Below are 12301 nucleotides of genomic sequence, written 5' to 3'. Positions count from 1 at the left end.
ATGGACAACAGTTTGACTCAAAACATTATTAGGAGTGATGCACAGAGCTGGGGATTCGGTTTAAATATTCTTCCCTGGGGCACCCCCAAGCCAAAGGGCAAGTAAAAAATAAATCCCTTCTTGGGATTTAAAAAAAAAAAAGACTTACAAATAAGAAAGGGGATTGGGTAGAAGAGCTCCCTAGCATCTTGTGAGCATACAGAACTATAGTGTAAACCCTGATGGGAGAGACCTCTTTCTCTTTAACGTACAGGAGCGAGGTCGTGGCTCCAAGGGAGATAAGAGTGCCAACATACTGCAACCAACATTTTGACCAAGTGCAGAATGATAAAGCACTATAGGAACATCTTGCCCTACTAAATGAATGTCAAGACAAAGCGAAAGCGAAAGCCGTTAACAAATAGAGAGCCAAATGATATTTCAACCAAAGAGTAAGGCCTTGAGCCTTTAAGGTCAGCAACCCAATCTTGAGGGAGAATGAAGTTGCCATAAAGGAAGAAGGAAAACTTGGCCCCCACTGGGATGAACCATCTATAGTGATCACCAACTCGTGACCTAGCACGTATCCCCTAAAGGACGCTAAAGAAGGGAATGCGGAGCACCTAAAAAAATATTATTCTTTGTTATGTAAAGAAGAACTATGAATAAAGTTGATGCATAAAGTTTCTTCCCGCACTACCTCCTTGCTCAAAGGCCCTCGACCAGTAATGTCTCCAAAGACTAGTTGTGGGAAAGTGATAGGATGCTAGACTCCTCAAACTTTGTGACCTTCAACTATTAATGTTGAGTCCAAAGACTCGTTGTGGGAAAGCAATAGGGTGTTGAGTCCTAAGGCACTGTGAGCCTTGGCCACTAATGTTGAGTCCAAATACTTGCTGTGAGAAAGCGATATGGAACCATAGTCTCAGAGTCTACAACCCTCGACACTGATGTTGAGTCCAAAGACTTTCTATGGATAAACGACCAAAGACCTCAAACTTCTCAACACTCCACCACCAATGCCGAGTCCAAAGACTCAATGTGGATAAATTCTAAAGTGTGCAATTCCCTGGACTGCACCATCCTTGCCATAGAAACACACGGAAAACACACTAAGGATATCAAAACAAACACAAAACACACAAAGCAAAATAATAAGGCACAACCATCACAAGGGAAAAGTGTCCAATTACTCAAAATATCAGATTTATACAAAAATGGATGGGGTAGCCAAGAATGAAAAAATAAAACAGTAATAAAAGGAGCTATGAGGCTAGAAGAGCTGGAGGAGTCAGAACGGTAAACACATCAGGCATGGTGTTGCACCCAAAAGTGTCAACATATTGGTACGTAGCTTGATCAAGCTTGAAAGAACCTAGATTTTGGGTCCTCAAGTCAATGTGAGGGTTCACCAATAAGAAGATTCTCAACCTCTCTAGACCGGTGGCATAGCCTTAACCGAAAGCCCAATTGCGAATAGATATAGCCATAAGAAGTTGAGGAGAAAGGCGAGCTATCTTCTCGCCAGAATAAGCTAGCTCAAGTTCCAGCTTCTTGATGCGTAGATCAGATTCTTTAACCTTCTTACCCAACGATACAAGGAGTATGACAATTCGTCTTCTTGTTTACCCCATCATCATCGTCTTTCATTGCTTTGTGCCGACAGGATGACTTTTCTAACTCCCTTTTCTTCTCCTCCAGGTGCAATGCCATGCTACAGTGCACCTCAACAGCTTATGCAGCAATATTTGCCTGTTCTCCATAGAGCTTCCTCAAAACCTCTCACTCTGCCTAAGGGCAAGACCATTGCTCGTCTAGAAGAGCATTCATCTTGGAGCACCTTAACTCAAAGTGGTTGCAAGCAACCTCCTTCCTCACCTGGTCAAGTTCATTGCTGAGGGTGATGACATCTTCCCTCAATTCGGTCAAGTTGACCTCCAATGATCGGATATACCCATCATCATGGTCGATGAGGATATCCTCCAATTCAGTCTTCTTGGTTTTTTAGGCGCTCAATTTCCTTACACCTACCTAGATTGTACTTCATCCTCCAAGTTGACAATCCAAGTTTCCAACTGGTCCACACCATGCCAAAACCATATACACAAAAGATGGTCCAAGCCACAAAAGGGAGACAAAGGTTGAACTCTATGACTTGCTTATCGAGGACTGGTAGTCCCTCAATCAGGATGCCATTGAATGAATAAAGTCAGCTCTCTCTAAAGGTCCCACTGTGTGCGAGGCCCAAGGTGGAATAGTGCCCTTGTATCCTCAAGGAAAGGGGTGTGAGCCAAAGAAAGATCCCAAAAAGCAAGGGCTGGGGCCGCCCTTAGAAACCATGGCCTTGACCTCGACGGTAGGGATCTCAAGAGCCACAGCCTTAACCTCGACCATAGGGGATGAGTGCATTACCTAAACATCAGTCGCATGAAAGAGGAAGTGAAAAAACCCTGTCGTCACCCACCAATGAGGTATTGTAGGGTGATAAAGGGATTGAAACTTGACCCCCACTTAGCTTCAAGTTGGGTGGAAGCACTGGGGTTTCACCATGCCCTACCAAAACCATATACATAAACGAAGTTCCAAGCCAAAAAAGAGAGACAAAGGTTGAACTCTACGACTTGCTTATCGACGAAAGGTAGTCCCTCAGTTGGGATGCCATTAAATGAAAAGAGTCATCTCTCTCTAAAGGTCTTGCCCCATGTGAGGCCCAAGCTGGACCAGTGCCCTTGTATCCTCAAGGCAAGGGGCTCAAGTCTAAAAAAGATCCTAGAAAGCAAGGTCTAGGGCTGCTCTTAGGAACCATGGCCTCGACCTCGACGTGTAAGGCTCTCAAGAGCTATGGCCTCAACTTTAACCATAGGGGATGAGTGCATTACATAAGCATCGGTCGCATTAAAGGGGAAGTGAAAAAACCCTGTCTTCGCCCCCTAAAGAGGTACTACAGGGTGAGGAAGGGATCGAAACTCGGCCCCTCCTTAGCTCCAACTTGGGTGGAATCACTGGGGTTTCACCACCGAACGTAGTCGAGGGAAGGGAACCTGGGGTAGTCTCCCTTTCCCCAATCTCTGGGCCAACACCGACTAGGACCTTGTAGGTCGAAACCCGGACCTTGACCCCATCTGGCAATGTCGTATCACCAAGACCTGTAGAAAAATCTAGAAGACCTCAGGTAAGAGTAGAGTCAATGTCTACATCTTCTGTCAACCAACTCCAATGTGATTGGTTGGGTCGGTGGTGAAACAAAGGAGGGTGATTGGGTAGAGTCGATCACCTACAAAGGAACTTCAAAATCTAGGGTGGTGGCTAGGTTGGAGAAGGATTGCCCTATCAAGTCACCCAAACCGTTAAGAGTCTAAAGAGCCCTCTCAAATAGGAGATTCGCAAGGTGAAGGTTTATCCACCTCCCTAGCCTCACGGTGAGATTGCTTCCCTTCTTTCGCTAGTGGGGTAACAAAGACCCTTTTCTTGCCCCGGGAATCATTAGTTTCCTTCGGCAGGTTACGACTACTAAAGTGAGAGCGGTCGAGCATCACAAAAAAAACTATCATTATAGGCCCTTGTCAGGACGACCTACATCCAAACAGACTTATGGTTGTGCTCGACCCAAGAGTAAACTCTCTCCACATGATTTTGTTCCCGTAGGGAAAGAGTGACAATCACATCCTTTTCATTAGGGACCTTTATCCAAGAAACCCATGCCACCATTGAGATCGTCGCTGCATCTCCACATTGTCTTAAATGAATCACCGAGCACTGCACGTCACCCCGAATGTTGCACGGTGAGTTTCCTTCTCCCTTTCAACGTGATGAAAATTTATATTTTTCTCTTGCTCATCTCTCAGTCTCTCTCTCAGTCCACTCTCTCTCTTTCTCTATCTATTGCATAGCCACTTGCTTGATAGCACTATCGTCGCACATAGATTAGCTCCATCACACCTTTCCTACGGTGCCACTGTCTCTTTGTTCTTCCTTGGGTATGTGCTACCGTAGCTCAACTCTTTAGCTTTAGAAATGTCTTTATTATGTTGTGTTGCTATTAGGTTACATGCAAGAGTTAGTAAATTTATGATCTTACCCTTAAGTTCAATTATTGAAAACTCTAATGCTTTTGGATTGGGATGGGTCTATTATTAAAGACATTTTGATCTTATGTTGGGCTTAACTCAGGTTGAATTTATTCTATGCTAAGGGTAGGTTTTATTTCAAAAGGTTGTTATGATGCTTTAAGGTGTTGTGGGCTTATTTTGTTAAGATATTGTTGTTGTTTTAGTGGAATATTTATTAAGTGGATATTGAGGAATTTAGAAAATTATGGTATTTCAAAGTTAAGAGAATTTTAGGTTTTGAGGAATTAAATTAAGTATTTTAGGTGCAAATATAAGTTACGTGTACAATTGGAGATTTATTCATATTATCTGATTTTCTATAGGTGAATTGGAGATTTATTCATATTATCTGATTTTCTATAGGTGACAATTGATATTAATTTGGCATTATTGTGGAAAAATTTTGAGAAACTAAAAAGTCTAGGTAAGCGGGGTTCCTATGTTAGACTTTGCATAAAAAGAAAAGTGAACTGAGGTTGATATAAAAAATGTGCATGAAATGTTTTCAAAAGAAAATATGAAAAACAACCTCAGTTATGTATTTCTGAATTGCTCATGAAATCTATATGAAAGATGAAAATATTTTCTAACATGACTGGTGGAGACATAAACATTTTGACATGTTTATGAAATGTGAAAATGAGTAAACATGAAATCTGGAAAACTTTGTTCATGTGATATGAAAATGTTTTGAATCTGCTGTGAGTATCTTTAGCACTCTATTGATATAATATAAAAACCTTTGCCATGACTTTCTGATTCCGGATCTGTTCTGATTGTGAATAATAAACTCTTTCCATGGGCTATCTTATCCTTAAAAGCAGGCAGTCGAGACCCCAAATTTTGGAAAAAGTTAACTATCCTTATTAAACAAAAATTCACCCCTATATAAAGGGCCTTTACCAATGAATTAGTACGATAAAGAAATTCTCCTTTTCTATTAATATATATATATATATACCCCTTCCTGACTTAGACATCGAAGGTGCATTAGACCTATCAAGGTCTCTCCCCATCTTTTTGTTCCTTTTTGCCAGTCATTGATTAGATCTAGTTGGTTGTGAAAAATATCATCACTAGTGCCTATTGTTGGTTTTAGCCCATTATCATCATTTTGCCTGCCAAAGTTCCAAATTTGACATTCTAGCAATATCATGTGCCACATCTCTAAGTAACATTAGGAAACCGGTATAGAAATGATATAATGTTTAAGAGTACATTTTTTCTTTCAAAGTATACAAAACAAAATCATCATTATTGTTCTGGAATATACATCAAATGAGTTGAGAGATCTCACAATTTCATGGATACTTGCTTCTCATTGTTGAGCCATAAAAGAATAAATTCATAGAAAAATAGTAGCCTTTTTCTCCCTTTTTTTTTGGGCCATGTTGTTCTATCTATAGAGTACCAATATTTCATAAGTTATTATTTGAGTGAGGGTCAAGGATTTTTCGGGAAGGCTGTAGCCTAATATATTATTTATATTATCATGAGCTACACTGTCAAAGTTTTATATAATAGAAATTTCTATATATAAACAATGACCTAAAACAGACACAGAGAGATTGAAGTTAGCTAGGGGTTGAGAGAGAAGAGGACGAAAAGAAATCAACAAAGATTTGAAAATGATGTGATCAGAATTGTTGTATCGCAAACACCAGAAATATAACACCCAAGTCCATTTAATATTTATGGATTATCTAAAGCCCTAAACAATTAGCAATTGACCAATAAATTCTAAGCCTGAGATAGCATTAGATGATGAATTTAATTTAGACATGAGGATTAAGGTCCTGTTTGATTAGAAAGAGCCTAGCCTAGAAGACCCGCACAACATCGTTTTCAGTTAAGACTCCCCCTCCTTTTAGTTTCTTCTTCCCTGAACCCACATTCAATTCGACTGTTTCTTTTCTCCCCAAAAATCTCTCCACCCCAATACAAACCTCCCACATCTATAACAGTTCTTCTAACATCAAAATTTAACTTTTCAACATCTCTATCCTTCTCTCTCTCTCTCTCTCTCTCTCTCTCTCTCTCTCTCTCTCTCTCTCTCTCTCTCTCTCCCCTCCTTGCGATTCTTCACTCAGCAATACTCAACGGCCAACACTATTGCCATTAGTGAAGCCTATTGCCAACAAATTCCAAGGCCTGAGTAGCGTCAAACACTCCTTTTGCTAGCCACAACCCCTCCGTGTCCTCAAACGAAAACCATACCCATGCCTAAATAGACCCCTATTATAGTCACTAAAAACAGAGCATAGTTTCTCTTCCTCACCATGCATAGACGTTCCACCCAAGTCACCCAACCACTGCTTTGTACCACCACGCACCCATTCTGAGCCATTATTTGTTGCCCCAGGAGTTTGCTCTTTATTTGAACCATGAGGCCCTTTGCTACCTTAACTCCCATAAAAAGTTGAATTCTAGGCATGGCCGTTGAATTGAATATTTGCATACTTATTCCTTTGTTTTGAAACATAGGAAAGGTGTTTAGAACCAAGCAATTGGTGCTTTGAGCTGCTCCATCTCTCTTTTGTCTATCATGAATGTCAAGATTATAGGTTTTGACAGACTTAAAGAAGAATATGAGTTTTGTCTTGATTTTAGGAATATTTTTCTCGCATTGCAAAATGGGCCGTCGGGTCACTGATGGTTTTCATCTTGGGGCTGGTTACCTTTTTAGATCCAATAAGTTGTGCGTCCCTTAGGCTTTAGTTCGAGACTTTATAGTTTGGGAAATTCCTGTCGGAGGCTTGGTTAGACATTTTGGATGTGGTAAGACCATAGAGGAGATTGAACGTCAATTCTATTGGCCTAGCTTACAGAAAGATGTGGCTAAGATAGTTAGTACTTGTAACACTTGTCAGTTGTGTAATTATTTTAAGAAACACTATCTCACAAGCTGAGATAAAGAGTGTGATTGCATTCATAAATATATATATATATATATATATATATATATCAATATACAATCTGGTGTCTATCTATGAAAAGACTACATAAAAGGAAAGATTTCTATACAAAAAATATACAGCTAGCAGAGAACTTAATACACGCGATTTACTTCTATAGATACACATTAGTTGACTAGAGAGGATTGCTGAGAATATTCCTGAGCGTTGTTGTGATCATATGTTGATATCCTTGACTAATGCACAACTATGATTGTGTTCATTTCATTCCTATTAAGTTGGCCAAACAAAAGTGACAAAACACTCTACACACCCCTTCTTGTTCCTAGTTGTCCTTGGCAGGACGTCAGTATGGATTTTGTGTTAGGACTCCACGCACTCCAAAGAAGCATGACTCTATTTTTGTTGTAGTGGACCATTTCTCGAAAATGGCTAACTTTATCCCTTGTAGCCAAACTTCGGATGCATCTAAGCTCTCTAGGTTGTACTTCAATGAGATTGTCAAGTTGTATGGTCTTCCTAAGACTATTCTTTCAGATAGGGATGTTCGTTTCACTAGTCATTTCTAGAGAACCCTATGGCATATGGTTGTCACTAAATTGAAATTCTCCACCGCTTACCACTCTCAGACGGATGGCCAAACTAAAGTTGTTAACTGTAGTCTTGGCAATTTATTAAAATGTTTGGTCTAGGAAAATATTCGAAATTGGGATTTGATCCTCCCTACAGCTCAAATTGCATATAACAGTTCTGTGAATTGGTCTTTATGTATGGTCCCTTTGAAGTTGTTCATGGCTATAAGCCTAGGAAGCCTTTAGACCTTATTCCTATGTCCCCACATCCTAGCTAGTGTGTCTGTGTCAGCTAAGGCATTTGTACAACACCTTCATGACTTGCATATTGAGATCAATAAACAACTTGAAACTAGTAATGCATCATGTAAACTTCAAGCTGATTTACATAAATGACATGTTAAATTTAATATTGGGGATTATGTTATGATTTATATTAGACCAAAACAGCGTCCACTTGGACTTGCTTCCAAATTGCAGGCCCATAGTGCTGGTCCTTTTAAGATTTTAAAGCGAGTTGGTCCAAATGCATATGTCATTGATCTTCCATCACATTTTGGTTGCCACTCTATTTTCAATGTTGAGGACTTGGTTGCTTACAAAGGCCATTTCAATCCCTCCAATTATTCTCTTCTACCTCCCTCTTTAGACCTTGATCCTGAACCTCTTGCCACTCCTACTCCAATACCATCTATCACAGCACACAAAGATAAAATTGATGCTATTCTAGATGAACAAGTTGTGTTGACCAATGAGGGAGAGGTTTAGCGTTTCCTTGCTCGTTGGGTAGATAGACCCGATTCTGACTATACGTGGATTCTCATAGAGACACTCCAGCAGCTTGACCCAGACTTATTGGAGCTTTATCGGAGTCAGCAAGATCTTCCTTGCCCGAATCCCCGTCCACCCTTCCTGGGGGAGTTGGTGGAGACACCAGATTCAGGCCTCTACTCACACGTGTTTATGGGCATCGGAAGAAGCTTGCTCAACCACTTAGCTTATGATTGGGTGATTGACTACAACTTATTGTAATTTGTCAACTCAATTGAGTCGAGTTTTTCTCCCACCCCTGGAGAGTTGATGAGGACATCTATTATTTTGTCATTTTGGTTGTTTTACTAATGCTTTAGTTATTTTATTTGAATTGTATTAATGGGCTTGGGCTTTAGCCCATAGACTTTTAGGGTTTACGTAGGGATTGTGTTATTTTGCTATAAAGATGCTATAATGAAACATCTAAGAGTTAGTTTTTGGAGAGAAAAGAATGCTTGCTGCGGTGGCCACCCTTCCAACCCCTTTCTGTTTGCTTTCTTATTCTTCTCTTATTTTCTGGTTTATTTTCTTTTCTGTTCTGCTGCTAGTCAGTTTCCTTTCCTTGTTCTACCATTATATTACATCACTTTGCTTACTAAGTTGTTGGTAACTTACCCCCTATCTTCAAATATTTTTCAGATGATGTGGATAGTTCAGCAAAGAATCAAGAATATAAATTGTGAGCAAGGCTAAGCTGAGGATAGTGGATTAAGTACAAAGATGGAATCATGGTTATTGGAGATTTTATTCCATAGTTTTGTTTTGCTTTGTTGACTTGGTACCTTGGAAGGTTGATGTTAAATTTGGGATTTTTGTGGTGTTTAGATTAATCTTATTAGAATAGTTGATCTGAAACAGTGAGTTATACGTGTCATCTGAAAACTTTGGAGTCTATGACTATAAAGTAGAAACATGATTTTGAGGGGTTTGGCTTGCATCTTGTGCCAAAATAACAGGACATTTCCTGTTAAAGAATTAATGATTATTTGTTAATAATCCAGCTATTTAATAACTTTTATCTCTTATATGTCCAACATATTTAAACATTTCTAAATATTTATTCATTAAACATATTTATTCATTAAATATAAGGGTTTGGCTTGCATATTTATTCATTAGGAGGCAAGCCAGATCTAAATATAATAACTTGTAATAAATATATTTATATCTTTTACTTTTATAATATTTATATATTTTGATTTTATAATATTTATAATAAATAATATATTTTATACCAGCACGTAATAAATAACCTAACAAATGCAAGTACATCTCATTGATATCTTTAAACTTATTTTTAAGAAAATTTTGACAAAACATTTATATAAGTAATGTTAGGTATATTTTAGAGTGTATAAATTTCACATATTTTTTAAAAAAAAAAAAGAGTTTTAAAATTAAAAATATAATTTTTCAAATAAATCTCAAATGAGAGTAATATAATTTGTTTTCACATGGAAAATATTATTTTTAATGTTAGAGGGGAATGAAATATGTTGGGCACTTCATATATGAAAATTATTAAGTGACAATTTGGAAGATTTTGAATAGACCGAAATGAGCGTAAGTGCAGATGTAGTGAAAAGAAAATAAGAAAGAATTTGAATGGTAGGATTGCTTGTTAGTAGCCGATCATAGCCGTTAATTCTTTAACAGGAGATTTCCTGTTATTTTGGCACAGGAAGCAAGCCAAAGCCAATTTTGAATAACAAGGAGTAACTCTCCGATCCATCCAGGACCCGGTTATTACAAGAACAATATGCCACCTTAGAGCCGAAGTTTTAATTAGAAAGTATCATCTTAACTGTTCCCATTTTCCAACATGCAGTTTCAGTGACCTTAATAATTTGAGTATCATAAGTATTCCCCATTTAATGACCAAGATCTAAATATATGAACAATATGGGGGAAAAAATGACCAAATAAAGTAAAGTTTTAATTAATTAATTTTAGTCTACCAATCGAATTTTATTAATATGAAAAAAAAAACAGAGAAAAAAATGATACCTGGAACACGCCAATCTTCCTATTGAAGTCAGATTCAGGCATCAAAAGCACCAAAGAAACAAGAAATGTGTGGCCTCTCGGAACAGCCATAAACAACTGCTTCCTCCTGCTAAATCTTTCAAACCCAACATTACCAAGACAAAACACAGCCTTGGGATGAGGCTCAGTGTAATCAAAATACAACTTCTCCCTCACAGAGACAGGATGTTCAACCCACAATTCTACCAATCCAACACCCACCACGACAGCCAGAACCAACAGCACCGTCAAAACCATGCACACGTACATAGCTCCCAGAAACCCATAGATCAGCTTCTTTATTAAGACGGCGATGCCATGGGCGATGGTGGAGGGGACTTTCCGGACAGCGGATTCGACGGCGTCTTTGGTTTCCTCGGCACGACGGTAGGACTCGGAGACGATGGAGTGAAGCCAGAAGATGGGAGAGAAGAGAGTGACGAAGCAGTTGTAGATCAAGTCTGCTTGGAGGAGTATGAGTTTGGTGAAGCATTCTAATGGATTTGGCATCACAAAGTAGGCTTCATCCCAGTCCTTCTCGGCCATATCTGGTTGTGATGGTGGAGACGGGGGGCTAGCAGGAGGCTTTGGTTTTATGATCCCCGGGATTTGATTGTCGATTGGAACTCTACGTGTGTCGTTTGCATGAGGGGTAAGCGAGACGTGTTGAAAATGCAGTGCTAAGAGATGACATCTGTCATGGGTGCAAGGACTTCCACTAAAACCCACAACACCAAGTTACCAACCTAGTTACAATCTGCAAATGGGCTCCAAATGCTCCAGAACGTGAACCAACTTCGCGCAAGCTATCCAACAAACCTCTCGTCCTCCCCAATGAGAAAATTATCCTCATTTGGGTTTGACTCATCTGCTGCAATTGCAGCAACAATGATGAATTCTAGGTCTGCAGCCTTTTGCAGAACGAAGCCAGAGTTTTATTGATCGTGGAGCATTTCTTTATAAAAATAAAATAAAAACATATCAAAATGTAAATGAAAGACTTGCCTATTTTCAATCCAATCATTATTCATTTTGAAATTGCTCCTACCATCTTCTCCCAAACTTTAACAGTAGCCACTTCATAACTGAAACTTGGACCAATTCGGGTTATAGATTCTGGGTTTGTGCCACATGATTTCAAGTTTACAGACTCTTGGGTAGAAAGGAGCTAGAGACCGAATGAGAAACCGATTTGATATGATTTGCAATAGAAGGTTATCTGCCATATAATTGGAGCTGGAAATCTATTGAGACAAACCATCGAGACTGAGAACATAAACCATTTGACATCGAAACCCACTACTAACAAGGTAAAAATCTACCGCAAATTTCATGTTATTTTAGTTCTACATTTTCTGCAAATACCACTTACAGTTGCCTTATACTCGTTCTCTTACTCATATTTGAGAGAATGGAAGAAACAATAAAAGAAATTTGTTCAAAGATGGTGGGTAGGTGGTGGGGGAAAGGCTAGGGTTCGGGTTTGCTTAAGGAGATCGTGTTTGACAAGAGAACAGATGTTAGGTGTTCATTTTTTCAAAAATTTTATATGCATAGTTTTAAGTATTTTTTTATATATTTTGTTGATGTGATTAATTGTATATTTAAAAAAATTAATCTAATTAATTATATCAATAAAATATATAAAGAATATGTAAAAACAATTATATATAATATTTTTTTTCTTTAAATTAAGATGTGGCACACTCCACGTCACGCGGTAATTGATAGTGGGCACATTGAAACGTAGAATTATTCTTTACAAATAGATTTTCTAACTGTTATAAAAGGTAGAATTTGTGTCTTAAAAGAAAGGAAGTATGTTATCCATGTGTCACTAGAAAAAGCGGAAAAAGAAGGGAATATTTCTCGATATTTTGTTTCAAAA

The 12301-nt window shown here is 38.6% G+C and overlaps 1 protein-coding gene across 1 annotated transcript in view; it reads right to left on the bottom strand.

The window, feature by feature from the left end:
* LOC122316608 (seipin-1) overlaps positions 1–11003 on the bottom strand; it is a 37073-nt gene extending 26070 nt beyond the window's left edge. Inside the window, exon 1 of the mRNA XM_043133275.1 lies at positions 10396–11003. Coding sequence (XP_042989209.1) covers positions 10396–10959 — 564 coding nt within the window. The 5' untranslated portion in view covers positions 10960–11003. The remainder of the gene's footprint in view (positions 1–10395) is intronic.
* Positions 11004–12301: the final 1298 nt, after the last annotated feature.

The sequence above is a fragment of the Carya illinoinensis genome, chromosome 7 (genome assembly GCF_018687715.1).
Source record: "Carya illinoinensis cultivar Pawnee chromosome 7, C.illinoinensisPawnee_v1, whole genome shotgun sequence".
Lineage (NCBI taxonomy): Eukaryota > Viridiplantae > Streptophyta > Magnoliopsida > Fagales > Juglandaceae > Carya > Carya illinoinensis.
This window is presented reverse-complemented; position numbering and strand designations above follow the sequence as displayed.